General features: G+C 38.4%; 1 protein-coding gene across 4 annotated transcripts in view; it reads left to right on the forward strand.

Annotated features, from left to right (window-relative positions):
* Positions 1-27379, forward strand: part of MACROD2 (mono-ADP ribosylhydrolase 2) — a gene marked incomplete at both ends in the record, with an annotated part of 1814301 nt that overhangs the window by 1245208 nt on the left and 541714 nt on the right. For all 4 annotated transcript variants that reach the window (XM_084247233.1, XM_084247234.1, XM_084247235.1 and 1 more), the window contains one exon: positions 22597-22627. In XM_084247233.1, the coding sequence (XP_084103359.1) occupies positions 22597-22627 (31 nt within the window). The remainder of the gene's footprint in view (positions 1-22596; positions 22628-27379) is intronic.

Consider the following 27379-nt stretch of genomic DNA (forward strand, 5'->3'; position numbering starts at 1 on the left):
AAAAAAAACAACACCTTGTGTAAGTGAACCCACACAGTTGTTCAAAGGTCACTGTACAGCCTTTGGAATATGGCATAGTACATGGTAAGTGCTCGATGCAGGTTAGGTGGTTATTAGAATCATAAAACATCAGACAAAATCTAGCTTCAGAACAGCCCTACATCCAGTGTGGTGATTTCAATTTCTGATTTTATTATAAATTCTTAGGCAGTGCAAGGCAGGAAATGTGCAGGGGTTATGTAAGATTTCAAGGATCCTATGATTTTGAAAACAGAATCCTTGTTAAAGGAATGAAAAACAAAAATAATCACCCCTGTAATGCAATAGGCAGAATGTCCTCTTGGAGAATGTATGATTTAGACACAAAAGCCCTCCTCTGCAGAGTCCCTTAGAACTTCAGCTTAACCACTGCTGTGGGCAGATGACAGGTTCTGACTGTACAGAGTGGAAATCCTTAGAGCGTTTGACAGAATTTTTCTGATTATAGCTCAGTCTTGGTAGTATTCTCTAGCTGATGAAGGTCTATTGACTTCATAAAATAAAAATACATGTTTCTGTAGCAGTTCTTTGCTTTTTTAAGTCTCTCTTATCCACTGTAAGCCACATCTTCTTGTCTTTCTTCTGACCTTAAACTGTTAAGGGGCAAATCACATGAAGACACCACAAGTGAATTGGAGCAAAAATCTCACTAAATGAAAGCTCTCCCTCCTGTTCAGACACTCAGATCATTGGAACAAAACCACATTAAAGATGACCTCTGACCTTATCCTCAAGAGGTGGCATCTTCCAGCAGCAGCAAGTGTGCTTCCAAAAACACACAAAACATTACAGAAAGGAGAGAACTTGGTGCTGCTGAGACTTGTAAATATTTGTCTGAGAGTCATGTTTCTATTTATCTTTGAGTATGTCTGGCAAACGAAATCTGGAGAGAATCTCTTAAAAAGTGAAACAAGTTCATCTGTGAAAATGCTGTCATTTTATCTATTCAGCTTGAAAGAAATCTCTTTGGACTCAGTAAATAGTTGCCACCAAATCACCAGGTTGGGAGATTTTTATTTCTTAGATTCAATCCAACTACATATCTTGAACACCAATCATTTCACCAAATGAGGAATTATTTCTCACTTGCTTGTTATCTCATTTTATTGTTAGCTGACTCAATATTAATTCATTGAAACTCTTTTTTCCCCTATATTCTTAAACTATAACTAAAAATTAAAGTGTCAACAAAATCAATTTTTTATTATTGTTCTTGCTCTTATTATTACTTTAAAGCTCCCATGGAAGCTAGTTCTGGTTGGATATAGATCAACTGTGTACAAATGGACAATCTGCAAGGTTTCGTGCAATAAAATAACCTCTACTAGGGACCAAATGACGCATGATACACATCCTAAAGCTGTCCCTCGTCATTTTTATGGTCAAATTACCGTGATTGAGCATCGTGGTTGCCTGAGATTTCACTTCTCTACTTTCTTGCCTTTCTTTTCTGTATATCAAGTTATAGGGAAGGTTTTATTTTGCAATTATTTTTTCCTCCAGAATAGTGATTATATGCAGCTCCAGGAGTTACAGTGTTGCAGTTTATAATTCTTCCAAGCAGGAGAAACAGAATGTGGCAATAGAATGCAGAATTAGTAGTAAAGAGAAGGGACTATTTGTTCATGTGTCTGGGATAACAAAAATGGTTTAGAATTTGTGTTTATTATGTGCAAACTAAGAGCACATGTTCAAGGCTGAGTTTCCTTCTAAGCATACATGGAGACTGAGTACATGTAGTTGATTTTGAAGTTGATGCTGGGACCCACTGAGAGGGAAATGAGGAAGCAACAGTAGGGACATCAGGAAGCCAATCTGAGTGCAATATTAAACAGATCCCTGATGCAGACATCGTTGTATACCCCACTGAAGTCCTCTGATAGACTGCAGAGAGCATGACCCAGGGTTGCCCCACCTGATATCCATAACCTTATATCATCCATGCATGACCAGAGAGTCCAGTGGGCTTGTAACAAGAAGACAGGGGTGTGTAGGGGGACACTGATCTCAAGGAGCTGTGTGGATGGAGTATTGACAGCATCTGCTACACCCGGGTTGCAGCTATAATCTAGATTGCTTGAGTTAAGGAAACAAATCCAGGTGCTACCTGAGAACTTGGGATATTGAAGTGTTAACATCTCACCCACAAAATTGCAGTCTTGGTCTGGCTCTGTTCCTCTCTTTTCCCCTTATTGTGAAAAGATTGATAATTTTTTCCTCCTGTTTTCTCTGAAAGATTGAAAATATGCTTGGGAAATAATAGTTTGGAAATAATAAAGATAATTGGGATAATAATAATAATAATAAAGAGAAAATTATTTTTTTTAATATGCAAGTTTTCTTTCTTTTTTTTTTTTCATACAAGAGCTGGGGTACAGGCCGGAGTCGCAGGAGGGTGAAAGGATTCACCAGAGACAGAGTGGGGAACAGAACAGGCAGACTGACTGAAATACACTGCTGAGGGGAGCAGCTGGCAAGACAGGAGAGGTCTGCCTCGCCATGTGGGATTCTCCCCGCCGGCTGGGAATCCAACCGGCGCTGCGGAGACTGCGGACAGCTTCACAGCGTGGCACTCAACCTGCTGCACCACTGGGGAGGCCCTAAAGAGAAAATTTTTAGCTATGTGACATGAATAAATACAGTAGAAGTAAAAATTTCAATAAAACCAGAGACTCCCTCAGCCCTCTAAGTAGAACTGTTGAATGCCTCAAGCTTTCTAACACTGCCATCAAATGGATCTTAGAAAGGAGACATAAACTATATAAAAGCATTTATTTTTGAGTGAATATTGTATTTTGTAATTAGATTAAAAGCCAATTATGTCTCCTCTGCTTTTAAGATGTTACTTAGCTTGGGTGTATTTGAGGAACAACTACTATCTCAGGCCTGCTCCTGAGTTACTCTCTCCAGCATCCTTCTCAACTTATTGTTACTGTCCACAACTTTCAGCTCCATCAACAATCACCAAGTCCATTTTTTTTTAAAAGATTTATTTATTTTTATTTATTTATACAAGCACTGGGTACAGTCAGAAGTGCGGGAGGGTGAGAGAATTCACCAGAGCCAGAGCGGGGAGCAGAACAGGCAGAAGGACCGAAGTACACTGCTGAGGGGAGCAGCGGGCAGCAGGAGAGGTCTGCGCGCCATGTGGGACCCCCCTCTGGTGGCCAGGGAGCAGCCAGGGATCGAACCGGTGCTGCAGAGACTGCGGGCAGCTTCGCAACCAGGCGCTCAACCGCTGTGCCACTGGGGAGGCCCACCAAGTCCATTTTTTGAGTTCTACTAACTTCTGGTAGGGGTGAAAAGTAGAGATGGAAGTTTTCTCACTGTCATATCAAACTCTGTTACAATACAGGCAGTTCCCAGGCATCATTCTGTCATATATACAAATATCCTTTTTACAAGGCAATCAGAAAAATAGTCATCCAGTTTTATCCTGTAAAGTTAGTAACAGACCGGGCCTCCCTGGTGGTGCAAGGGGTTAAGCACCGCACTATGAAGCAATCCAAAGCCTCTGCAGCACAAGTTCAATACCTGGTTTGCCAGGGAGCAACCCACATGGCAAAGCAGACCTCTCCTGTCCGCCCGATGCTCAGCAGTGTATTTCAGTCAGTCTGCCTGTTCTGTTCCCCACTCTGTCTCTGGTGAATCCTCTCACCCACAGCATCTCTGGCCTGTGCCGCAGCTCTTGTATGCATAAATAAATAAATCTTTATGTTTTTAAAAGTGCTGATGTACCCATCTCTGGAGGGTGACTACCTGATTAGAGTTTTTCATATTAATTCATTTCCTTCAGGGTGTACACACACACACACACACACACACACACAGAAAGAGAGAGAGAGAGAGAGAGAGAGAGAGTGTGTTTTAAAACTAAATCACAACCTAGACAATATTATAAGACAGAACTGTAAAAAAAAAAAAATTCATGATTTATCTTTCCTGGAAAAATGTTGTGTTAATTTGGAATTTCCTATTGTTATCCAGAAGTTTTGATAAAGAGAACCTTAATATACTTCACAAATAGCATTGCTGCTTTTACTTTGCTAAATGGACTTGCTTACTTTAGGAATTTGCCAGAACTAATTATGTCTGCTAATGAAAAAAATACATCTTTTGAAAATCCTGTTCCACATGCCCTCATCTCATTGTCTTGCTCAGGTTAATTTTGAAATGCTGCATCATGCTATGGATGTTTTATTAAAAATCTCATTGGTCCATGAAAGTAGAGGTTAAAACTATGATTGCATGAGTTTGGATAAGTCTGACTGAGCAACATGATTTCCTCCAACCTTATGTGTAACATTTAGCCTATAAGGTTTGTTTTAGAACTGTCCCCAAATTTCTTAACTAGTGTTTCACACTATAACTAAAATTTGTGAGGATTGCATGCTTTGAATGTAATTGAATTTTAGATACTGTGTGGACTTGTGTAGAAAATATGACCTACTGGGAAACACCAGTGTTTTCTTAAGAGCATATTCTTTATTTTCAAACCAGTGAAGTCCCTTGATTCCAGCTTGTGGGAAGATAAAACGGAGGACTTTTTTAATTTTTTTTTTAGATTTATTTATTTATACAAGAACTGGGGTACAGGCCAGATATGCGGGAGGGTGAGAGGATTCACCAGAGACAGAGTGGGGAACAGAACAGGCAGACTGATGAAATACACTACTGAGGGGAGCAGTGGGTGAGAAAGGAGAGATCTGCCGCACCATGTGGGACCCTCACTAGCTGACAGGGATCGAACCAGCGCTGCAGAGGCTGCGGACAGCTCTACAGTGCTACGCTCAACCCCCTGCACCACTAGGGAGGCCCAAACTGAGGACTTAATCCTGGGTCCTGTGAACCACGGAAGGGGTTAGAGATGTCTCTGAATGGGCTGTAGTTTTGGGTATGCCTTTGTCTTCTGATGCATCTGTGACAGGGTGGAGGTTTACAGTCCCCCCAGCTCTCAACTCCCTGTGTCCTCCATTGTTGCTTATGCTCACTGTCTAGAGGTTGACAAAGAACAACTAAAATGTTCAGTTGCTAAATCAATGGTAATTAGTTTCTCATTATTTCCTCAAAGGTGCAACCACTATTGGAAAAAAAAAAAAAACTGCTACCAGTTAGAGCCTTGAAACAACCTCTAATTTTATTTATGTCAATGAGACAAACAATAACCTGTGAAGCAGAAATTAAAAAGCTTTGTGGGAATTTAATTTTGAACATATAATGTTTTAAAAAAGCTGAAATGGGGTGGATCTAGAAGGAAAGAAAATCCAGCATATTTAATGGAGATATTTAATATCCTTTACATGCTGTCTTTCGACTATGCCATTTCTTGTCAGTCAGTCATAATGTACTAAATAAAACTTCAAAGCATACAGTTAGGTGAACAAAGCATCAGCACCATGTAGGTCAAAGGAAACCTTTTTCTAAGATGATTTCTGTTTTGATTCATTTATTCAAATAATCATTTTTTTTGAAGTTCTAGGAACTTTGTAGACCCAGATTCTGTTTTCCACCTGGAAATGGATAGCTATCTGAGATGTTAGCACAGAACTGCATCATTTAAATTTTTAAGAAATCACAGGGTAAAATCGTAGACCTCTTAAAACCTGAAAATAGCACCAATGAGATGCCCCCTGATCAGACCACTCTTCTGGGAAGCTCAGGCATTATTATATCTAATGACTTAGCCAGTGTCTCTGGCCTATGTAATTAAGATCCAAATATAACTCTATGTTCATTCTACAACTAAATTTCTTATCTGGACAAATGACCCATTTATAAAAGCTCATAAAATATTGTAGGCGAGTCAGTGCATACTTAAAAACCTCCCTAATGAAATGTACCTAAAGATGTTCATATCTGCATTGCTAATAATTTTCAAAAAAATCCCTTACCATAAATAACTAGAAAATACTCTATATTATCATTCAAGAGGAGAAAATAGAATAAAGACCCATCATTATAAATAAGTACCTTTGCTTGATTTCATTTAGTGAAAATATTTGCATTTTTCTTCTGTCATTTCAATTCCTGGATATGAGAGTAGAGGCACCATCACATCAACATAATCTTGAAGCTTGTGCATTCATTGTAGAATATAAAATGTCATGACATTTATTATAGCAATATGAAACTTTTTTGGTGCAAGTTTTGCTGCACGCCAAAAGTGAATGAAAATGAGCTTTGAGTTTCCTGGCATTTCAAAATTCTGAATGGAAAAACTGGCTTGACCAAACAAGGGGTACACCCCATAGCCAAAGGAGCCAGAAACTCTTGGTTTTCCTTCCTTTATTAAGTTTTCTGAATTGTTAGGAATCTCCAGTCCTATCTATGAGAATGACACAATTTGCCTCATGTAGTATGACTACATTTTATCAAACCCAAAATAAGAAATGGATGAAGGTAGAGGTAGTAGAAGAGAAGGAAAAATAGTACCAGGGAGAAATTTATATGTGGTTGAGGAGGGATATTAAACACTGGATTGAAAGTTTAGAGATTCTTTAATGGAGTTTGTAAATTAATTGATCAATTATTTTTCAGTCTAAAGGCAGCACACAAGATTTATCATGTTCATGGATTTATCTTAGACTTTAACAATATATGCCTTCTAGTCATGACTAAGGTCATGGAAGGGCCTCAGATCACTGAATTATAGTCGTTAGAGCAGAAATAGTTTTTAGAAGTCATTCCATAGACCGTTCCTCTCAACCCAAGAAAAAAGTCCATTTGCAGTTCTAATAAGAGAGGAAATCTCCACTTTTGTCTTAATAACAACAACAAAAATAATAATTTACTGAATTCTTCACCAGATAACATATTCACAGCTATTCTGTGTTTATACAAATACCATTCATGCTGGCCGGTTAGCCTAAGTTGAACAGTCATGTTCCTACTATTTGGAGTCAAAATTGAGAAGCTGGATCAAGTCTTATCTGAAGTATCCATATTACTGGATTTCTTTAAATTATAAGACACTTCCCTTCATTTTGAATGCTACTCATGGTCAAGTTGTCGTGCACGCTATAGGAAGATTTCCTGATATAAGGGTCAGCATGAGAAGGGGGACCAGAAGCTTGAAAGTTCATTGAGTAACAGCTGAAACTCTTCTTGTTACTCAGAATTCAATCCAAAGATCAGCAGCCTTGATAACATCTGTGCACTTGTTAAAAATGCAAAAGTTAAAATCTAACCCAGACCTATTGAATCAGAATCTGTGTTTTAGCAAGGTTCCTTGGTGACTTGTCTAAACGTTTATGATTGACAACTGTGCAAGTGTAAACTACTGGAATACATTGTGGATAAAAAATATAGAAGTAGCAAGGACTTACAGAAACAGACAATATAGTTCCACCAGGAAACAATTGAGACTCTGAAGTTGACATTTCATGTGAGCAGAATACAAGCATATTTAGTAGGTGACAGGAGTTGAGTGGTTAAACAGGGCAGTTTTGTGAGGAATAAAGGAGTGTCTAGGGGGCTAGCATGTACTTCATCATCAAATCTCTTCCTGGTTACTAGTAACTCTCACTTTGGAAGTTCTTTCATTTCACATATCCATATGTTAAGTGGGAACAGTAATTTCACTCCTACTTTGCCCAGGTTGGAATTCACTCAATTTACTCATTCAATGTTATCTTGAAAAGTAGAACTAGAAGGAATATTTTTGTCTAGTCACTTGCTACTATAAATATATACAAATTAAAACATTAGCATCACCAGGGAGACTTAAAAAGGCATCCTCTCAGTTTTCACTAGGTCTGCTGAATCAGAATTTGCATTTTTGTAAGATAAACAGGTGAGTGGATGAATATTCACATTTGAAAAGTCCTAGTCTATGTACTCTCTGAGCAGTAAACTCTCCATCCCAGGAGAAGTTCAGGGTGAGCCTAGGTGAGCTTTACCACAGGTGCTGGTGAGGGGAACCAGTCATGGGGTAGTTAAAACAGAAAATTACCAGACAGTTGTGTCACTGAGATATGAATGCTTCTGGCAGAACTCTAAAATCAGTAAGATAGTGTGAAGTGTGGCCAAAAGTTATCACTTACAACTTCTTGTATAGGAAGTGAAGTTATCAGACTTTTTATTCCCTCCCGCCATTAGCATCTATGCCCGCACCTGCACTCTTGCAGGTACACTTTAATTTTGGTCTCCTGGGCCCAGAAAGCACAGAACATGTAAATAAGTAAATGGGGATGCCTGTGCCTAGGGGCAAGGATATATAAGGGCAGAGTCACTCTGAGGTGGGAGGACAGGGAAAGGAGACAGCTAGAGAAAGCTGGTCTGTCTCCCGATTTGGCATTAAAGGCCTGTAAAAATCTACTGGGAGTTGTACCTCCCCTGGTGGAGCAGCGGTTGAGCGCTGAGCTGTGAGGCTGCCTGCAGCCTCTGCAGCACCAGTTCATTCCCCGGCCATCGGTGAGGGTCCCACAAAAAAAAAAAAAAAAAAAAAAATCTACTGGGAGCACCAAAATTATCTTTTTATCTGTGAGAATTGACAAGGAACTACCCAACCTGGGATGGTTGCAAAGCTCTTCTTTAGATTTGAGCAGGGATTCTATGATAAAATATTAGTTGATAAAGGAATGCATTTTATGGTGGTGGAGGAATCACAGACAGCTCATTCTCAGAGCTTATGGGAAATAAGTCTCCAATGCACAGGCCTTGTCTAACTGTTAGCTTCTTATTGTGTCCTCAAAACCTTGCTCAATTATGGGCCTCCCTGGTACAGGCGTTAAAGTCTCAGCGTTACCAAGCTATCTCCAGCTACTGCAGAGTTCGATTCCCAGCCAGGGAGCTAACCCACATGGCACAGCAGACCTCTCCTGTCTCATCCGCTGCTCCCTTCACCAGTGTATCTCAGTAGATCCACCTGTTCTGCTCCCCACTCTGTCTCTGGTGAATTCTCTCACCCCCTGACCTCTGGCCTAGACCCCAGTTCTTGTATACATAAATTAAAAAAAAAAAAAACTTCCTCAATTACATTGAGTGATATTTGTTAGTAAAGACACTATAATTTTCCATTGTGATGATATGTCTCATAATCAGAGAGCCCCCTCAAAAAGAAATATTGAGATGAAAATGTAAGAAAAGGGTTGGGAAGAAACTCTTCCACATACACTTGAAAGGAGTAAGTGTTGGCTATAAGTTTTATCTGAGATAGAGTCATAACCTGTTATGGATGGTTTTTATTTTGTTCCTGCTTAATCTGGATGCAATTGTGAGATTGTGCTTAAAAATTAAACTCTTTATTTTAATATTAAAAATTCAATAAGTCAGTGTCTCGAGAGCTGCTGCTAGCTGAAAGTGTTCATCACTAAAGTAAGAATTTCATAATGAATCACAGATGCATCACATTTTGCAAAAGCTGGACTGCTCATCTGTGGCTTATTCATCTCCCAGTGCAAGCTCAGTCCTGCATCTCAGTGGAGAGAGTGAAAGAACAGCTACCTCTTCCCTCTGTGGTTCTGAGATGATTCTGGTCAGATTAATGTCATGATCATTGGGAAATGTATACAAATAATTTACCTCCTGGGACTGAGCTGTCAGGTACCTGCTTGCGGCCTGGCTGCTCCTGTTCTTGCTCTTTTTGCTCTTTTCCATTATAGAGTCCAGTTGATAACACTCTTCATAATGACTGATGTCCCATAAGCCATAGGTATCAATTCTTGAACTTAGAAAATATTACTACAATCAATTTTCCTTTTCCTTTCTTGTTTTCCTTTATTTTAGTCATTCCTACAGCATGCATCCTTTAGAAACCTATTTCTTAGTCATTATCCTCTAATTAATTCCCTTGTTAATTATAAAGTGTGCATTAGGCTTGAATAACATCTTCCTTTGTGAGTAAGGAAAGAAAAATTTATTATCTTTGCATATTGACTCAAGCTGCATAATCACAACTCATTTAAAGTCCTTATTCTTTACAGACTATGTTGGAATTTAGGCCCCAGGCAACTGTCAGGAGAGTCTCACCTGACTCCCATAAATATGGAATAGAATCAGGTGTTTGCACATATAATTGACTTAAGTGACTGTATTCATGTGGAAACCCATATTTTCCTCTATGTAATGTTTTCAAGTTCATACCATGAAATTAAGGAGGCACTGAAATGGAAATGTTCAATTTGTGTAGAAAATGTTCTGACATTTTAAGGGCTGGAACAAAGGTGTCAAAATGTCTGTAGGCATAAAACCTACATATGTGTTGGTAATCTAGCAATCTGCTCACTCTCCAAGTATGTGGCCTATGATAGAATAGTGAGCACAGAAAAGAAAGGATCTCAACTCATCCCAGGGGAGAAAGTCTGTACTGCATGTAAGAAGGATAGAGACTGGTCTACAATTATTTAATGTAGGGGGGGGAGGAAAGGCTTTGCTTAGAATAAAAAAGAAGAGCAGTTCCCAAGTGTCCCAATCTTCAGTTATCTGCTGTATTAATCTTTGGTTTGATGGCAAATTTGATACTTTTTAGCTCCAGCAGCTGATTCTTATAGGTTTTTCATACTATATTGATGCTTAAAAAGATTTTTGATCTCTAACTAGTTCTTTCTCAAGGACAGACGATGCTTAAGGTGGATTCTTCTCTCTTCACCTTCCCCCTTCTCCCTCAACCTCACTGACTCTATTATGCAGTGGAAAGTGCTATATGACTTCTGGGAGGCTAGACATCTCATCAAGGGAAAGTAGTGATAATGCCTCTTCTTAGTCATATATGGTTATTCAGGGAAAGCAAAGCACAACTGAAAATATCCTAGAGACTTTAGAAGAATTTACTAGTTGATAGTTGTCTTCCTGTTTATTTTGTTAAGCCAAAAGGGGAGAAGAAACTGAATGCTGAAACTTCTGGATACCTGGTTTGCTGTCCATTTTCATGGCCATTCCATAAATAATGTTGAATATGTGTTCTCTCCCCTCTGAAGACTGTTCCATTTATTAGAAGATCATTAAGGAGACCTGGAAAAAGACCTGAAACAAGAGTTGGCTAGGAAGTGGCTGAGTCTCATACATAGTCTTAGCACTTGTCAAATCTGTTAAGACTTTCAGGCTGCTCCTCTTTGAGACCATCTGTATTTGTTGATTGCAGTTATTTATTGTTAAAAGGTTTTCCTCCATGTTTCCTCTGAAAGTCAGAAAACTTTAACTTTCTAAGTAGAAGAAATATGAAGATACAATTTATTATTGTAGAAGTCAGGTTTGCCTCAAAACCAGAAGTAGATAATCACCCCTACACCCCTACTGGGGTTTGTTTAGCAACTTTTTTTTTTTTAAGATTTATTTATTTATTTATACAAGCACTGGGTACAGTCAGAAGCGTGGGAGGGTGAGAGAATTCACCAGATTTGGAGCGGAGAGCAGAGCAGGCAGACTGACGAAGTACACTGCTGAGGAGAGCAGCGGGCAGCAGGAGAGGTCTGCCCACCATGTGGGACCCTTGCCCGGCAGCCGGGGATTGAACCGGCACTGCAGAGGATTCGGGCAGCTTCGCAGCCCAGTGCTCAACCGCTGCACCACTGGGGAGGCCCTGTTTAGCAACTTTTTAAATGGAGCTAATTCTGAGCAGGGCCTTGCACTTGACAAGACAGAGTAACAGGGCCACCTCCTTGTCCCATTATGGCCAATCCCTGAGTCTCCTTCCCATGGCCAGTTCTTGGCAGTCTCTCCTTGGCAAGGACTTATTCCTTATTCCTTCTCACAGCTCCACAAGGATTTGCCAACTTTTCCTTCTCCTTACCGAGACTGACATGAGGTACCCACGTGCTTTCTTTCCTCAGGGGCTCTCCCAAAATAATTCCTCATTTTATTTTCACTTTAATAGTTCTATTGTCAACCCTATCAGGTCTAATAACAAATGTCTTGGTTGGTTTCCCCCAAACAGACTCTGAGATAGGATTTTGGGGCAAGGAATTTATAAAGAAAATTCAGAGGAGTAAGGAACAGGTGGGATGTGAGGAGCTGAGACTGGAGTAGAAAGGAGGCCGTCAGACCAGTCCGAGGTGACTGTGGAGTCCCACACTGATGGTCTCCAGACTGTGAAGGTCACACCTAAGCACCAGGGCAAGGGCATGTGAGTATTATATCTTCCCACACCCCACTTATCAGTCTTTGATTACGGGCGCCCATGGTGGGGGGTGTTTCCTGAATACTCTGGCAAGTGGGTTCTAGCCGTCCCAGGCACTCATGTGTCTTTGGAAACACCACAAGCAGGAACAGGTGAAAATAGACAGGAACAGCACACCAAAAGTGTGTTACAGACACTTACAGCCATGCTGAGGAAAACTCCAAACCCAACCTTCAGAACTCCCACCTGAAAACCTGTGCTCTTTCAGCCAGCCCTCTTGTTCCTAGTCCCATGCGGCTGGGGTTCCTCTTTGTCAGTCCCGTGTCCTCAGCTAGGAAAGCCCCTCCTGGCAGGCACAGTTAAGCCTGGGCAATGATTTTGAGCTGTGGGCATTTCAGTCTCAAGAGTTTAATTTACTTCACAGGGGATCTGAAATGATTGACTCTTATCTCCATTCCCTTAGGCTCTGCACAAGAAAATGGGACCTAAGTGCATTTCTACACACACTCCACCACTTGGTACAGGGATGCAAAATATGCCTCAGACCTGTACTTAATAATAAGGAAGATAGAGAGGGGATATTTAGAAAATTGGAGGTGATTAAGGTTATTGGAAAGTCATTTTAGGGAGATTTTGATTTAGTAGGAGCTTTCATATTGAACAACCGGTTTGCTGTTGATATGTGGTCCCATGCCGCCCCCCCCACCCCTTGTAAACTTACGTTAATTCCCTTTGTTTCTATGTAAAAAGACTGTGCAGATGTAGACATTTTGGAACTGAATGAACATTCTTTTGGATACAGTGGGTTTCTAGAGATCGGTTCTCTTTTTCATATATGTATGGTTTACAGTAAAACATTCCTACCAGTCACAAAGCAAGTTGGAGCAAAGGGTTAGTTTTTCCTTTGCTGGTTCTAACATTTTACATCCTAATAAATTCATGGTGGAACTAATCCAGCTGTCTTCTGAGAAAATATAAAGTTTGGAAGAGGACTGCTACTATTCATGGCTATATAATAGATTGTTTTATACTGCATGGAGTTGTAGTTATAAATGTGAAAGCAGCTGGCAATAAATGACTTTATGACAGCTATTTCCAAGGTATAATGAAGAAAACAAAAACAAAGTTCTTGCTTATAATTATGGTGCCTGGGTGAACTTGCAGAGTTTCTGCCAAACTCTTCACTGGCCATTCCATGTTATCTTATTCACAATCTCCTTTAACTCACTTTGGCCTTCTGGCTATTTAGCCTTGGGCCTGGAGGTGTACTGATAGTATTTTCATTTTCCAGGGCGATTTGTTAAAGAGGCAGCATCCTTTGGCTCTATTCACATAAATAAAAATAAAAAATGTGGAACTCTTGACTCTATTGTTAAAGAGATAATGCACTGGGTAAAAGAGAGACTTTTTGGGCTAGCAATTTATCCATATTTTCAAAAGTTAAAAGATAGTTTTCCTTAACCCAGTGGTTACATGTGTGAATTTCATTTGTGGGATGGATCCTACCAGAATATGTGAACTACATAAAAATTTGTTACAAATTGTTATAGAAAAAATTACAAAAAAAACTAATTGTTCATCAATATGGCAATAGTTAAATAAACATATATTGTAACCATACCATAAAACCATGTCATACCAGACACTAGATATATGAGATAGATATATTGGCATTGAACCATCTCCAAGATTTAGTACATGAAAAAAAAGAAAGCTAGTCTCAGGACATAAAACACAGTATTTGCTCCAATTTTTGTAGGAAAAAGTACATGTTTACTATGTCATAAAACTCAGCCATTTATTTATTCATCCATTTGCAAAATATTTATTGAGTTCCAGATTTCATTCTAGGTGAAGATAATACAAGGGTAAGTGAAACAAAGGTGTTCATGGAGTTTGGATGCCCTTGGGACGTGTAGGAAAATTGAAGTTGAGGGAAAAAAGCAGTTATATGTCTCGTGGTGGTAGGAGTCCTAAGAGACACAAAGCTGCTTAAGGGAAGAGAGAATATTTTATTTTTTTAATTTTTTTATATCATTGTTCATTTTTAAATAATATTTGTTTCCCACCCTCAGATGTCGTCCCCATAGAATTTCCTTCACCAATGCACCCAAGAGAGAGTAATTTATCTAGATGCCAGAAACAGCCTCTTTGAGGAGGTGACATTTGATCAGAGATCTAAAATGAAGGAAGGGAAAGAACCAAAAAGTATCTGGGAGATGGAGTATGCAGGTAGAGAGGACAGCAAGACTCCTCAGCAAAGGTGTGCTTTTTGTGTGTTTGAAGACGAAATCTTGGTCATTGCGGCTGAAACTATGTGACAAGGGGAAACGGGAGAAAAGAAGGATGGAGAGGTCATTGGGAGTCAGATCCCTGGGAACTTGGAGGCCATGGGTGTGACTTCAAGTTTTACTAAAGTGTAATGGGAAGTGATTAAAGAGAGTTGATATCTGGGCCTCCCCGGTGGGGCAGTGGTTGAGCACTGGACTGCGAAGCTGCCCGCAGCCTCTGCAGCTCCGGTTCGATCCCTGGCCAGTGGCGAGGGTCCCACATGGCGCTCAGACCTGTCCTGCCACCTGATGCTCCCCTCAGCAGTGTACTTCATCAGTATGTCTGCTCTGCTCTCCCCTCTGGCTCTGGTGAATTCTCTCACCCTCCCACACTTCTGACTGTACCCAGTGCTTATATAAATAAATAAATAAATCTTTAAAAAAAAAAAAAAAGGCAGAGAGAGTTGATATCAGGCCAAAGATACAATGTTACCATAATACTGTCTATTATGGTGGGGGAAAGTGTGTCCTAGCTGAAAATGAGGCAGGTAAAAGCATGGCTGCAAGAGGAAGCTATCTGCCTATACATGTCTTGTTTGAGTCTTTTGAGAATGTTTTCATCTATTACATGTGTAATATTAAGGGGAAGAAAAAGAATCAACCATTCCTTATACAAAATAATAAGTCCCTCAATAAACCCCTCTGTAAACTTAAGCAAGTTTGTTTTCTTGGCCTTACTCTCTTCCATGTTTATAGAAAGGAGGTAGTATGTTCTTTATCACAGGACCATTCATAGGAATGAATCAGATAATGTAAGTAGAGGCCTAATTCTAGTGATATAGCAGTAATTCAAGAATGGCAATGGTTATTGGTGCCACAATGCCACCTCCCATATCTAAACACAGAGGCATTCAAGAGGCTATAATGTTACCTGTCTGTCACCTTTATCCTGAGCTACAGAGAAGAATAAGAGGTCATGTTCATAAAATGTAATAGCTGAATAAGTCATGCATTTCAACTCTTGCTCTTTTTATAGATGGGGAAACAGGTACTGGGGGGCTATGCTATTGATGCTCAGATTTACAGCTAGTGAGTGACTCTGGGCTTTTGCCTTCTAATTCAAATTTTTATTTACTACATCATTATTTCCTTTAGGCATTCACCTTTAAGTTTCTAATCTAAGTATCCAATATTTTAATTGACCTTTTAGTTATTTTCATTTTCAGAAAATTACATCCTCACCAACAGTGGACATCCAGTATCCCTTCTTATAAACTTTATAATAACTTATAGTTTTAACATATTTATGTTATTGCCATTGCACAGAAATGCTGTGTAGCAAATCTCTCCAAAACTCAGTAATATGCAATGGATTGTCTTCTTTACTCACATACTTGGGCGTTGGTTATGTTGAAGTAGTCTGGGCTGGCCTCAGCTGATCTGCTCCACTTGTCTCCAGCCTCTCTGCACTAGGCATGTTCCTTTCCCAACATGTTCATCCCATGGTTCACCTCCAAGGCCAAAAGTGGGAAAATTCAAGCCTAAATTTCATACCTGTAATTATCCCATTGACCAAATCAAGTCACATGTTCAAGTGGGACAGATGGGACAATTTCTAGTAGAGCAACTATAAAATCATATGCAAATGATATGGATAGAAGGAGGGATATATATGTGTTAGAAAAAATAATGGGGTATGTCAAAATAATATGTAGTTATTACATTGAAATAGGTAATGCTCATCTGTTTGCCACTCAAACTATCTTGCAAAATCCTAAAGGTAGGCACTTCACAGTTTAAGAAATACTCAGTTATGCTGCATCACTGATAAGGGGACTATGGCACAATCCTCTCTGCTGATAATATCAAAAGACAAAGAACAGTACCCTGAATTGCATTGTCACTAAGACACACATTTTAACTTCTTTGAAAATACAATGCCTCAGATAGCCTGGGATGTTTTATAGCTTAGCAGAGTTATGATGAAGTTTTACTCACCATCCACATGTGCATTTGGCTGTCTTTCCTGGTAGATGGGATGGGTAGCAGCAGGCTTTAAAATGAAACCCCATGGCTTTTAGCTAGTCAACCACATAGGGCCCACTTGAGGAAGAGGTGTGTGTTTTGGCTGAAAATCTTGGTTGGCAGCAAAATATTAGAAGTCAGCTTCAAAATTTTTAGAAAATGTTAGAGACTTAGAAGAAAAGTTTACTGTCAACAGTGGAGAACTTTTGATGGACTGGATCAACTGTGCTGTTCTTGAGAGGTTAAAACTGGAAAAGTCTTATCTGTGACTCTGGTTGAAAACAATTCAGAAATACTGAACTATGAATGTGAGGACATTAAGGAAACCTTAACCAATTTAGTCAATTTTTTCTATTTAAATCTATTTCTATTTAAATCTATTTCTATTTAAATCTATTCTTTAGAGCAAGTGTGATTAAATAAATTGATAAATCCAAAATATAAATTTCAGTAAGTATACAATAAAAACCCTAAATTGTAAAAAAAAAAGTGTTAAATTTTAACTTACAGAGTTTTCTCATTCTTAGTGGTATACAAACTACAACAAAATAATGAATGGTATTTCCTACAATTGACAGCCTCCTCAATTAGGTGAAATGTCATATATAATTAAAAACTCTTAGAAGTAAGATATAACAGGTTGTGTGATCTTACTTGCAAATAATGGAAAATTTCTAAAACTGACTAAACAATAAAATGTTGGCACAGCAATTGAAAGATTCTAGATTAACTTTCCAATTAATTTACAACAGCAATTCAATCCTTGTGGTTAAATGGAATTTGTGCTACTGACTTAGGTCAATCCACACATTTCCAAAGAGCTGAGGTTGGAGTTAGTCCTCTATAAGTAATGGGTGGATAGCAATGACCAAGAATGCTGAAAAGAGGAATAAATTCACACTTTGTAGGAATGCATGAAATCAGAACCAAAGGTCAAGGAAAAGTAAGGGATGCTTATGATGTTGACTGAGGGCTTATTGCCTTGGTTTAGAGACACCATTACTGTCAACACAGAGAACTTTGGGGGGCACTGCCTTCCTTGCCCTTAAATTACTGAAACAAAAAAAGGGTAAGTAGAGACAGACATTCCAGACAATAGGAGGCAGATTCCACAGCCTTAAGGATTTCAGTGTTTTTACAAATGTACTTGAAACCAACATGCTAGGATGAGGAAATATTTTCCAGGTGGTGACCCAATCTATAATTTCACAAAAGAAAAATCCACTCTAACTCTCCAACTGAAATTATTATTTTTTTTCCCCCAAGAGAGCAAGTGCTTGCTGACTTGGGAAAAACTGGTTCAAAGTCAAGTGCTATGAAGCAAGTTTCTGATGACTGTTAGCTTGGAAGTGTTTAGCATGGAGACTTCCTGCGCCTGGGGCTAGCTAGAAGGAGAATCTGGAGTCTTAACAGAGCTGTTGATGACATTCCCCAAGTTCTACAGGTGACTCCTGAGTTATGTGCACTTAAAACAAAGCAGGCTAATTGGTTTGGGTTTTGGTACAATATATCATACTTCTCTGGGAGAGGATTTTTGTGGGGGTTGTTCATGTTAAATACAACTTTGAAATATAGAAATCCCCTGCTACTCAATCCTCATGGCCCCATCAAAATTTATTATGGCAAAGAACACAGACTATGTGCTGTAAATCCTTTGGTTGAATCCACTCGCTCACTCTTTCTTTCCCAATCTCTCTCCAGTCTTTCTGTCTGTCTGTCTGTCTCTGAAATAATGGTGGGAGTGCAAACTGGTCCAACCACTGTGGAGAGCTGTGTGGAGATTTCTGGACCTACTAAACATAGAGCTTCCATATGATCCAGCAATTCCACTCCTAGGTATTTACCCAAAGGACACAGAAACATCAATTCCAAAGAACACCTGCACCCCTATGTTTATAGCAGCACTGTTTACAATAGCTAAGCTTTGGAAACAACCCAAATGCCCAAAAATAGATGACTGGATCAAGAAGATGTGGTACATATATACCATGGAATATTACTCAGCATTCAAAAAAGATAAACACATGCAATTTGCAGCAACATGGATGGCGTTGGAAGGGATCATGCTCAGCGAAATAAGCCAAAAAGAAAAAGAAAAATACCGGATGGTCTCACTCATAGCAGGAATCTAGAAAACTTAAATAAGGGACCAGGAAAATGAATAACTATAAGAAAGTGAAAATCAAAATCAACAAAAAACTATGAACCAGAGACACTTTTAGGGGAGTGGGGGCGGGAGGGGAGGGATTGGGGTCAGAATGGGGGGGCTGCAATTGTATGGGGAATATAAAAATAAAATTTATTATTAAAAAATAAATAAAAAATAAAAAAATGATTAATGGAGGAGATTTAGCTTGAATGAATTATATGCAAACTTGTCTTACATAAAATGATTTTTCCCCATGATACTATATTTCCATCTCTGCTTTATCATTGCCTTTTTGGTTGAATTAATGCAATAATATTCCAAAAGTCATCCTCCATTACACGACCATTTGCCTTCATGTTCAAGGCAACAATGTCATTTTCAGATGAAGCTATTTGTCCTTATTGGGAACAGACAAGGCAGTTGGTACATTCAGACTCAATTACAAAGTTGCATGATTGATTCCAAGATAGAGCTTGGAGCTGAGGCAAATGAAAGTTTAACTGTTCAGTGTGTTCTCTCTTCTGCTAGATCTGATGGGAGAGTGACTCATATAACCAGACCTCAGAGGGAAGCAGAAAGTGCTTAACTTAGATCAGTTCCCCAAAAAGCAGACTCTGAGATAGACTTTAGGGTGCAAGATGTTTATTAAGGTGTTCCCTTGGGATCAATACCTGAAGAAGAGAGAAGGAAGCAACGGTGGACAGAGAGAATGATGAGTTATGAATCAGGCCCTGCATTGTCCCATGGAAAGCTCCGGACTTGATAGGGCTCTTCACGTTACATTGATTAGTTATTAAAGTCTAGGACAGTGGTTCTCAGTCAAGGGTGATTTTCCCCCTTAGGGGATATTTGACAATGTCTGGAGATACTTTTGATTGTTATAAATGGAGGTGTGCTGTTGACATCAAGAGGATGCTGGCACCAGGAATATGGCTAAACATCTCATAATACATAAGATGGTCACCAGTAGAAAATATTAGTAGTGTCAAGGTTGGAAAGCCCTACTCAAGGCCTACACATCCCTTCTTGAAGTGAACCCTGGTGGGTATCACAGCATCTACCCTAGGAATCAGCATTTTATAGAGATACTGCTGCTTGTCATACACAGTGCTGCCTTCCTTATTCCTCGTAATCTCCACATAGTCCTTTTGAGGAGAGTCTCATAGTTTCCATTTCTAATGGGGAAACTGATGCTCAGAGAGAGCAGTTAAGTAAATTCCTCAACTTCATAGACTGGAATGATGCCCAGGTAGGATTTAAAGTGGACTTGCATGTCAAAACCTTGTGGTGTCTTCTGGTTTTTGCTTAATGGTTCTGTGCAGTAGCCCTTAAACCTTTCTTTTTCTCTATTGCAAGCACAAGATGGATTATGTTTATATGTTCAATTCACTCCCATGGAATTCCTGGGGCATGAGCTATAAACTCACCTCTCTCTACCTCATTTAAAAAGCACAATAGAACATGTGAGCTGACACAAATTATAAGGGATGACCTGGAATACTTGCTAATTTGTATTTTTAAGTAGACAATTCCTGAACTCTGAGCCCTTACAATTAGTAACAAATTGCATACAGTAAGCTTGCAGTTGATTTTCACATTGACTATAAAACCTGTTGGTAGTCTTAGTGATTGCAAAGAGTCTGCAGTATTTTCAAGAGAACTTGCTTCATACTGCCTTTTTAAGCTTGTGTCTTGGGATGGATGGAATCACTCATGAATATTCCTCAAATCTCACCGGCACCTGAAAAACCCAAGGAATCAAAAATTAATTCACTCCTACACTGTTTTAGAAACAATTCTATTTTCTTGTTGCAAATAATAACATTTACTAATCAAGGAACAAAAAATTAAGGACCACTTTGCAGACATATAGGTGAATTTAAAGTTACATATTCTAAAACAAAGTTTATAAGTGGTGATTTTTTAAATAAAAGGACCCAGTGAAAGGAATAAACTTGTAGCCTTATACAATGTTAAGGAAAATTTATTTATGCATACAAGAACTGGGGTACAGGCCAGAGGTGTGGGAGGTGAGAGGATTCACCAGAGACGAGTGGGGAGCAGAACAGGTAGATCTACTGAAAGACACTGCTGAGGGGAGCAGCGAGTGAGTCAGGAGAGGTCTGCTGCACCCATGTGGGTCACCTACCTGGCCAGGTATCAAACTCATGCTTCAGTGGCTGTGGATAGCTTCATAGTGCTGCGTCTTAACCCCTTGCGCCACCAGGAAGACCCAAGGAAAACAAAATTTAATATATATTTAACCCAAAGATTAAAAGAAAATAAAGACATTTCATTATTATTGAGCACAACAATAATGTTATTACAGTCAAGAACAGCTGCATTTTAAAATTTCCTATAACAGTTCAGTTACTTAAAAAAAATGCTTTTGTTAATTCCTATAGCATATATGTATATGGTGGATACCATCAACTTTATATGGAGGTGTGAAGTTGTACTTACAAAATTGTCTAACTATGTAAACTAGAGGCAAATTAAAAAAAAAAAAGAAAGAAGAAAGAAAATACAAAGACCAGAAAGAGGAAAACACATTGTGTACATTCATAGATATATTGTCAGAGATCATTGCTACATTCAGATCACTTTCTACCATCAGAAAACCTAATTTAGAGTTAATTACATGTATACATTTGTTCATTCACACTTTCAATCAAATTTAACATTGCTAAACAAAATTTGTGTCTCAGTCAATTAGGATGGCTATGACAAATTGCCATAGTCTGGATTAAATAGGAAACATTTCTTTCTCACAGTTCTGGATGGTGAAACATCTGAGATGAAGGTCTGCTGTCTAATGAGGGTCTATTCCCTGCATTGTTGATAACCATCTATTCCTTGTCCGTTCATGAGGCAAGAGAGCAGAGAGTGCCAGTCCTCTTCTTATAGAAACACTAATCCCATGATGGGATCTCCTCCCTCATGACCTAATAAACTTCCAAAACCTTCTCCACCTCTAAATATCATCACATTAGGGCTTAACATAAGAACTTGGGACAATCAGTCTGTAGAGTGTAGTATACACAGTGGAGTGCAGGCAAATGTTTAAAAATTCACTCAAACTATTTCAGTAGGTGTATGTATGTAAGTTTATTATAACTTTTACTGATATAAATACACACAAGTTAAAAATTAAAATACACAGGGGCCTCCGCTGGTGGCGCAGGAGGTTGAACGCCGCACTGTGAAGCTGTCCAAAGCCTCTGCAGCGCCAGTTCGATCCCGGCTGGCTGGGGAGGATCCCACATGGTGCAGCACACCTCCCCTGTCTCGCAGGCTGCTCCCCTCAGCAGTGTATTTCGTCAGTCTGCCTGTTCTATTCCCCGCTCTGTCTCTGGTGAATCCTCTCGCCCTCCTGCGCATCTGGTCTGTACCTCTGTTCTTGTATAAATAAATCTTTAAAAAATAAAAATAAAATACACAGTAAATTTTCAATTTTGTATATCCAATCAATCCTTACAAAACACTTTTAAATTTTATCAAAATTTTGCAACCATAGCTAGTCTCTGAGATCAGTTGACCCACAGGAGTATAGTGCAATTTTAGTGTTGATCGATATTTTCAGGTTTCAGGTACCAATATGATATCACTTAACATGGAGCTGGGAAGAGATGTTCAGTAGCACATCATTATTTCTACCATACATATACTATAGTCATAAAACAGCTCAAGAACAGAGGCAAAATAGGAAGTGATGAGATGATTTCTGTTTGTTTTATATATACCTTATTTCATAATTTAATATGATAAATTTATTTTATTGTATTCATTTTTATGACAGCTTATTAATAATAACTATGTTTATCAACTGGTTCACAACATTTATGCAAATTTAACATTTAGCTCTTCTGAACTGGTATAATTGCTGAGAAGACAAAGTTTCCAGTTAATCAAATATGGTGATTTCCAAATTCTCCTACTCTTAAGTATGTGGGTAGGGGACATCCCATTATCAAGAAAAGTAGATGTTGAAATATATGGTACTGAGATCAAAGTTGTTCCTTTAAAATTTATTGGTATTTTTTGTGTTTTATTCACAGGCATTTCCTTGCATCTCAACTGGCATTTATGGTAAGTGATCTTGTTTTGATAATGTCTGCATTACTTTATTTTTGTGGTTAAAGATGAAGTTAACAGGAAAATAAGAGGCAATGTGATGAACCTAGTTTGATATCACAGTCTCAAAGTAAGGTAAAATCTCAATTTGAAAGGGCTATTTGAATATTCTTTTATGTTCCTGAATTTTGTTATACTGAATTCTACATGCATTGGTTTGGCACACTATGACAATGTTTTTTGTCAAACAAAAACAAAAATGTCTGTAGGGTTTGACCTCTAATAGTGTTTTCTTTAATCAAGTCAGGTTTTTTTTCTTTCAGATGAATAATAATGCTTATGAAGCCAAGCATTATCATCATTTCTGTTGCAAATAGAAATATTAAAATGTGCACACATGCATAGATCTGTACACTTAAATTGAAAAAAAGAACTCAAAGACTGATAATAAGACAAATAATTTTAATTAACTGATTTTTTTCTTGATATTGATGGATTGTTTAAGTAGTGGCTGTCTCACAGATGGAAGCAAAATGTTTTTACAATCACTTATTTTCACTAGCCTGTAGTTTTCTAAATATTTTTCTATGAACAATGACATTTCCTTATACTATTTTCCTCAGGATGTTAATAAATCTGTTTTACACAATATTAAGGTAAAATAAGTTTGTCATTTTAGGGTTTTCCTGATCAAGGAAAATAGAGTGTGACCTTTCTGAGCTCAAACTCCTCAGAAAGGTTCCTAACTGAAAAATAAAATATGTACAAATCTAAAGAAATTGTTCTAGTTTGTTCCTGTAAGAGAGGGATAGTTAGAATGGTGTCATAAGTAGGAGACATTTCTCCTCAAACTGGTATTTCTTCTGAAGGTGCAATGAGAATAAAATGGGATGTGTAGGTCTAAAAAATTTAATGGAAAAGATTTGTTTGCCTTATTAATCAATTTAAGGCATGCCTCTTCCCTCTCTGGATTCCATTCTGGCTGTTCTTTGCAAATATACGAGGGACATTGAGCTGGAGAGGGCTAAACTGGACCATCTGCTCTAATATCCTCATTGTAGCCCTACTCTTAGACTCACAGGTGCTCAGTTAGAAATCTAAAATAGGACCTCCCTGATGGTTCAAGGGGTTAAGTCTCAGCACTATGAGGCTATAGGCAGCCACTGCAACACAAGTCCAATCCCCTGCCAGTTTGCTAACCCACAGGGTGCAGCCGACCTCTCCTGTCTCGCCTGCTGCTCCCTTCAGCAGTAGATTTCAGTCAATCTGCCTGTTCTGCTCCCCACTCTGTCTCTGGTGAATCCTCTTACCGCCCCACACCTCTGGCCTATACCCTAGCTCTTCTATGCATAAATAAATAAAATAAATATTTTAAAAAGGGAATCCAAAATATCTGCATAGAGGAAGCATTATATGCCAAGTTTTGCCTGGTTAAGTGTCCAGATCTTCATTTCACATTGTCTGGAGTCAAATCATACTGCATTGCAGAAATGGTTTTCTTGAGACTGTCCTCTTGTGACTATTTTGAGACTGACCTCTTGTGACTATCTAGGTTGTCCTATACTAGAAACAAACAAATAAAAACTCAATTGACTTAAAAAATATCATGCAAGTCATTTTCTATGTCAGGTTGTTGGTATTTATTTTTTCTCTGAGAATCTTATGGTAATGTGCAAATTTCACAAGGTGAATTTAATGTGATACTATAAAAAAGGGAGAAAAATAGGCAAAGAAAACAGGAAAGTAAGTTAACAAGGGATTCTGATATTAGAAGCTTATGAGAGTTAAACCTAACGTGACTATGGTTGCATTTTAATCCCTGAAGGACAGGGATTTCTCCATAGAATGTCATGGATCAAAACGCTGCACTGGCTTCAATGGGAGGGTAATATTGAAGACTGTTGAGTTGGGCGTAGATGCAGAGTCAGAGTTGCTGACTGGGAGGGCTGCCATTGAACAGACTGAGTTAGTTTTCATAATGCCAGGTCAAAGAATATAATTTTCAAGTCTTGGTTATTCATCTCTTTTTTATTCTACTTTTAAGTAAGTTTAAAAGAAAGTCTGATACCCACAGAGTCGGGTGACATGTTGCCTTTAGTTAGCCCCATTGAGTCGAGAGACCTATTTATAATTTTAGTTCCTTGAGATTTTATTTCAGTAACTTTTAGATTACTCCAAATATTTTTAGTTTATGTACCATGTAGTATTTTGCCACTTGAAAATTATTTCACATGTCCCTTTTGAAGTTACAGCATTCTGACTACTCCTTTTCTCTTCTAGAACCCATATACACTATAGATATGTTTCTTTGCCCTTATTCAAAATACTTGTTCCTCCTCTTCCATGATCCTGATCAGTTTTACTTTTATCTTTATTTATTGGGACTTTAAATAATACTGTACTTAAAAAAACATGGTCCACAGCTAAAAAGAAAAAAAAAATTATAATGGGAGCAAACAAAACTTCCAATACTTTTGTAAGTCACAGTAGAATGAATTTAGAGTGAAAATTCAGAACAGTCTCCAGGTTTCAGTGTTTGCCCTTCTTATACCACATTCCACAGCTACTAGATTATTTTATTAATGACACATAATTCATGTTTCCCATCTGCTCGGGAGCCTTTGATCTTATCCCATAACATGAAGGTTGATGATCACTCTTTCTAGACTGAACGGTAGACATTTTGTGTATATTTCTAAATCAGTATTTTCCAAATTTGTGGAGGGAAGGGAAATATCTATTTGAGGATATGAGTTAAATTGTCATTTACATGCATCATTCTTTTGCATCATTAAAAGGGAGATTTAGTTTGTAGCATTTCCTAATAGTTATTTGAGCCTAGAAATTATTATTCTGTCAACTTTCTCAGGACTATCATTTTCTCAGAATATAGTTTGAGAAATTTTTTGATTCTCACTCATCGTGGACTCATTCTCTGTTATCCCCAAATGATGTGGTCGATCTGAGAACATGTCATGCATGTACCTTCTAGGTTTAACTCTGTATCTCTTTCTTATAATGTGAGTGTGTGCACAAATGCAACTGTAACAGTCTAACACATATCATCAAAGCATACCACTGGACACAGCATACCCAGAACAAAAACAGCACACATGCTTATACAGATGAAAACTTGATATCTTGGGAAACTTGCTTGCATATGTCAACCCTTGATGGTCACTATATCTTCTGAAACTTTTCAACTTTTGTAATTTGGACAATTAACTACTCTTCACTCATATAGTTCCAGTGATTTTGTTTATATACTCTGTCCAAAGTCAGTTTGGAATTCTTAATGGCATTTGTTAGTGTGTATTCTGTGCACAATGCCTAGCATTGTATCTGTAGAACCTAGTACATAGTTGCTGTTTATTGATAATGATGATTATTATGAACTAAATTATTGCCTAATTGAAAGTACAGAAAATGAAATTGGAAAAATAGAAGTTGGATTAAACTACCTGGTTATTTATTTTTTCTCATGTCAGGCATCACTATTTTGGGAAAAACAAATGGTATTTGTAGGTATGGCAGTGTCCACTTTGACGAGACAAAATTTAAATTCCAGAACTTGCTTAGTTAGAAAGTCAAGGTGAATACAACACTTAACTTCATTTAAGAAGAATCCCCTATGTTGTTTGTTATGGTCCACAAATGGTCAGTGAGTGAGGCACACATCGGCCCTGAGCCTTATCCAACATGCCTTTGTCCCGAATCATGTCCCCAGCTGCTGGAAAGTGTTTAAATAGTTTGCTTTGAATTTGCCTTCACTTTAGATTTATGGCCTGCAACCTTATGTAACTCTAGTTTGACAAAAACAAATTTTTTGACTATGGTGGAACTATCTTTTGAAGGGGGTTGGTTATTTAATATCCAGGATATGCATTCCCATTTCATGGAAACTCTGACATCATCATCATCACATTCAAAGTATGTCTGGAAGATCTGGTACTTACCAGGGGAAGCTGGGAGCCACAGCAGGAGCCAATTTTTCTCCCAGCTTCTTCCTATTTCTCAGCCTTTTGGGGACAAGCCCTGATGGCAGCAAAGCCAGCTGTTTGTTATTGCAAGATGCCAACTGACGATTACCCACTTTGTAACTCAGCCCAATTTAAGACATGATGGAAGCAGGCCCTGCTGCCTTTTAAGATCTCCTGGAAGAAGAACCAGACATTTTCTCTGGTCCCAGCAACTGCTGTTGCTGCTCCGACATAATTTTTCCAGGATGGTTCCATGGGGCAATGGACCGCCTGCTTATACTCAAGATGAAAATCCACATTTGGTAAAATACCAAGAATAGGCCTGTGTTACTTTTGGAAAAATAGATCCAGATGAGGCTTACAAGAACTCTCAACTCCAAAATTCCTGTTAAAGATTTGAATTGGCCACTAAACCAGTCTCAGAGGGACAGATTTGAACTTCCCTGATAGACATTTCAGATCTCATGTATGCCTTCTGCCCCAAAGTCTAACTTGGACACTCTGGTGCTAATAAGTTTTACAAAAGGGGCTAGACATGATACATGGCAATGGAATTTTTACTAAGATGTGAGCAGCAAAAATAATTTTAGTCCTTTTTATGAGAATCAATGTAGTTAAGAGAAATGGAGTCCAGGTGGAAAGTATATCCCTTGAGTAAATTGGAAAATATTCTCTTTGGAGAAAAAGAAAACTTGAATCTTGTTTTCCAGGTTTGAGGTGATGCTTTCAGGGAGGAAGGAATTTTAGACATTGAGTTATTGACTGAAAATTTGCAGGAAGAATTTAA

The sequence above is a fragment of the Talpa europaea genome (assembly GCF_964194135.1).
Source record: "Talpa europaea genome assembly, chromosome: 11".
Classification (NCBI taxonomy): domain Eukaryota; kingdom Metazoa; phylum Chordata; class Mammalia; order Eulipotyphla; family Talpidae; genus Talpa; species Talpa europaea.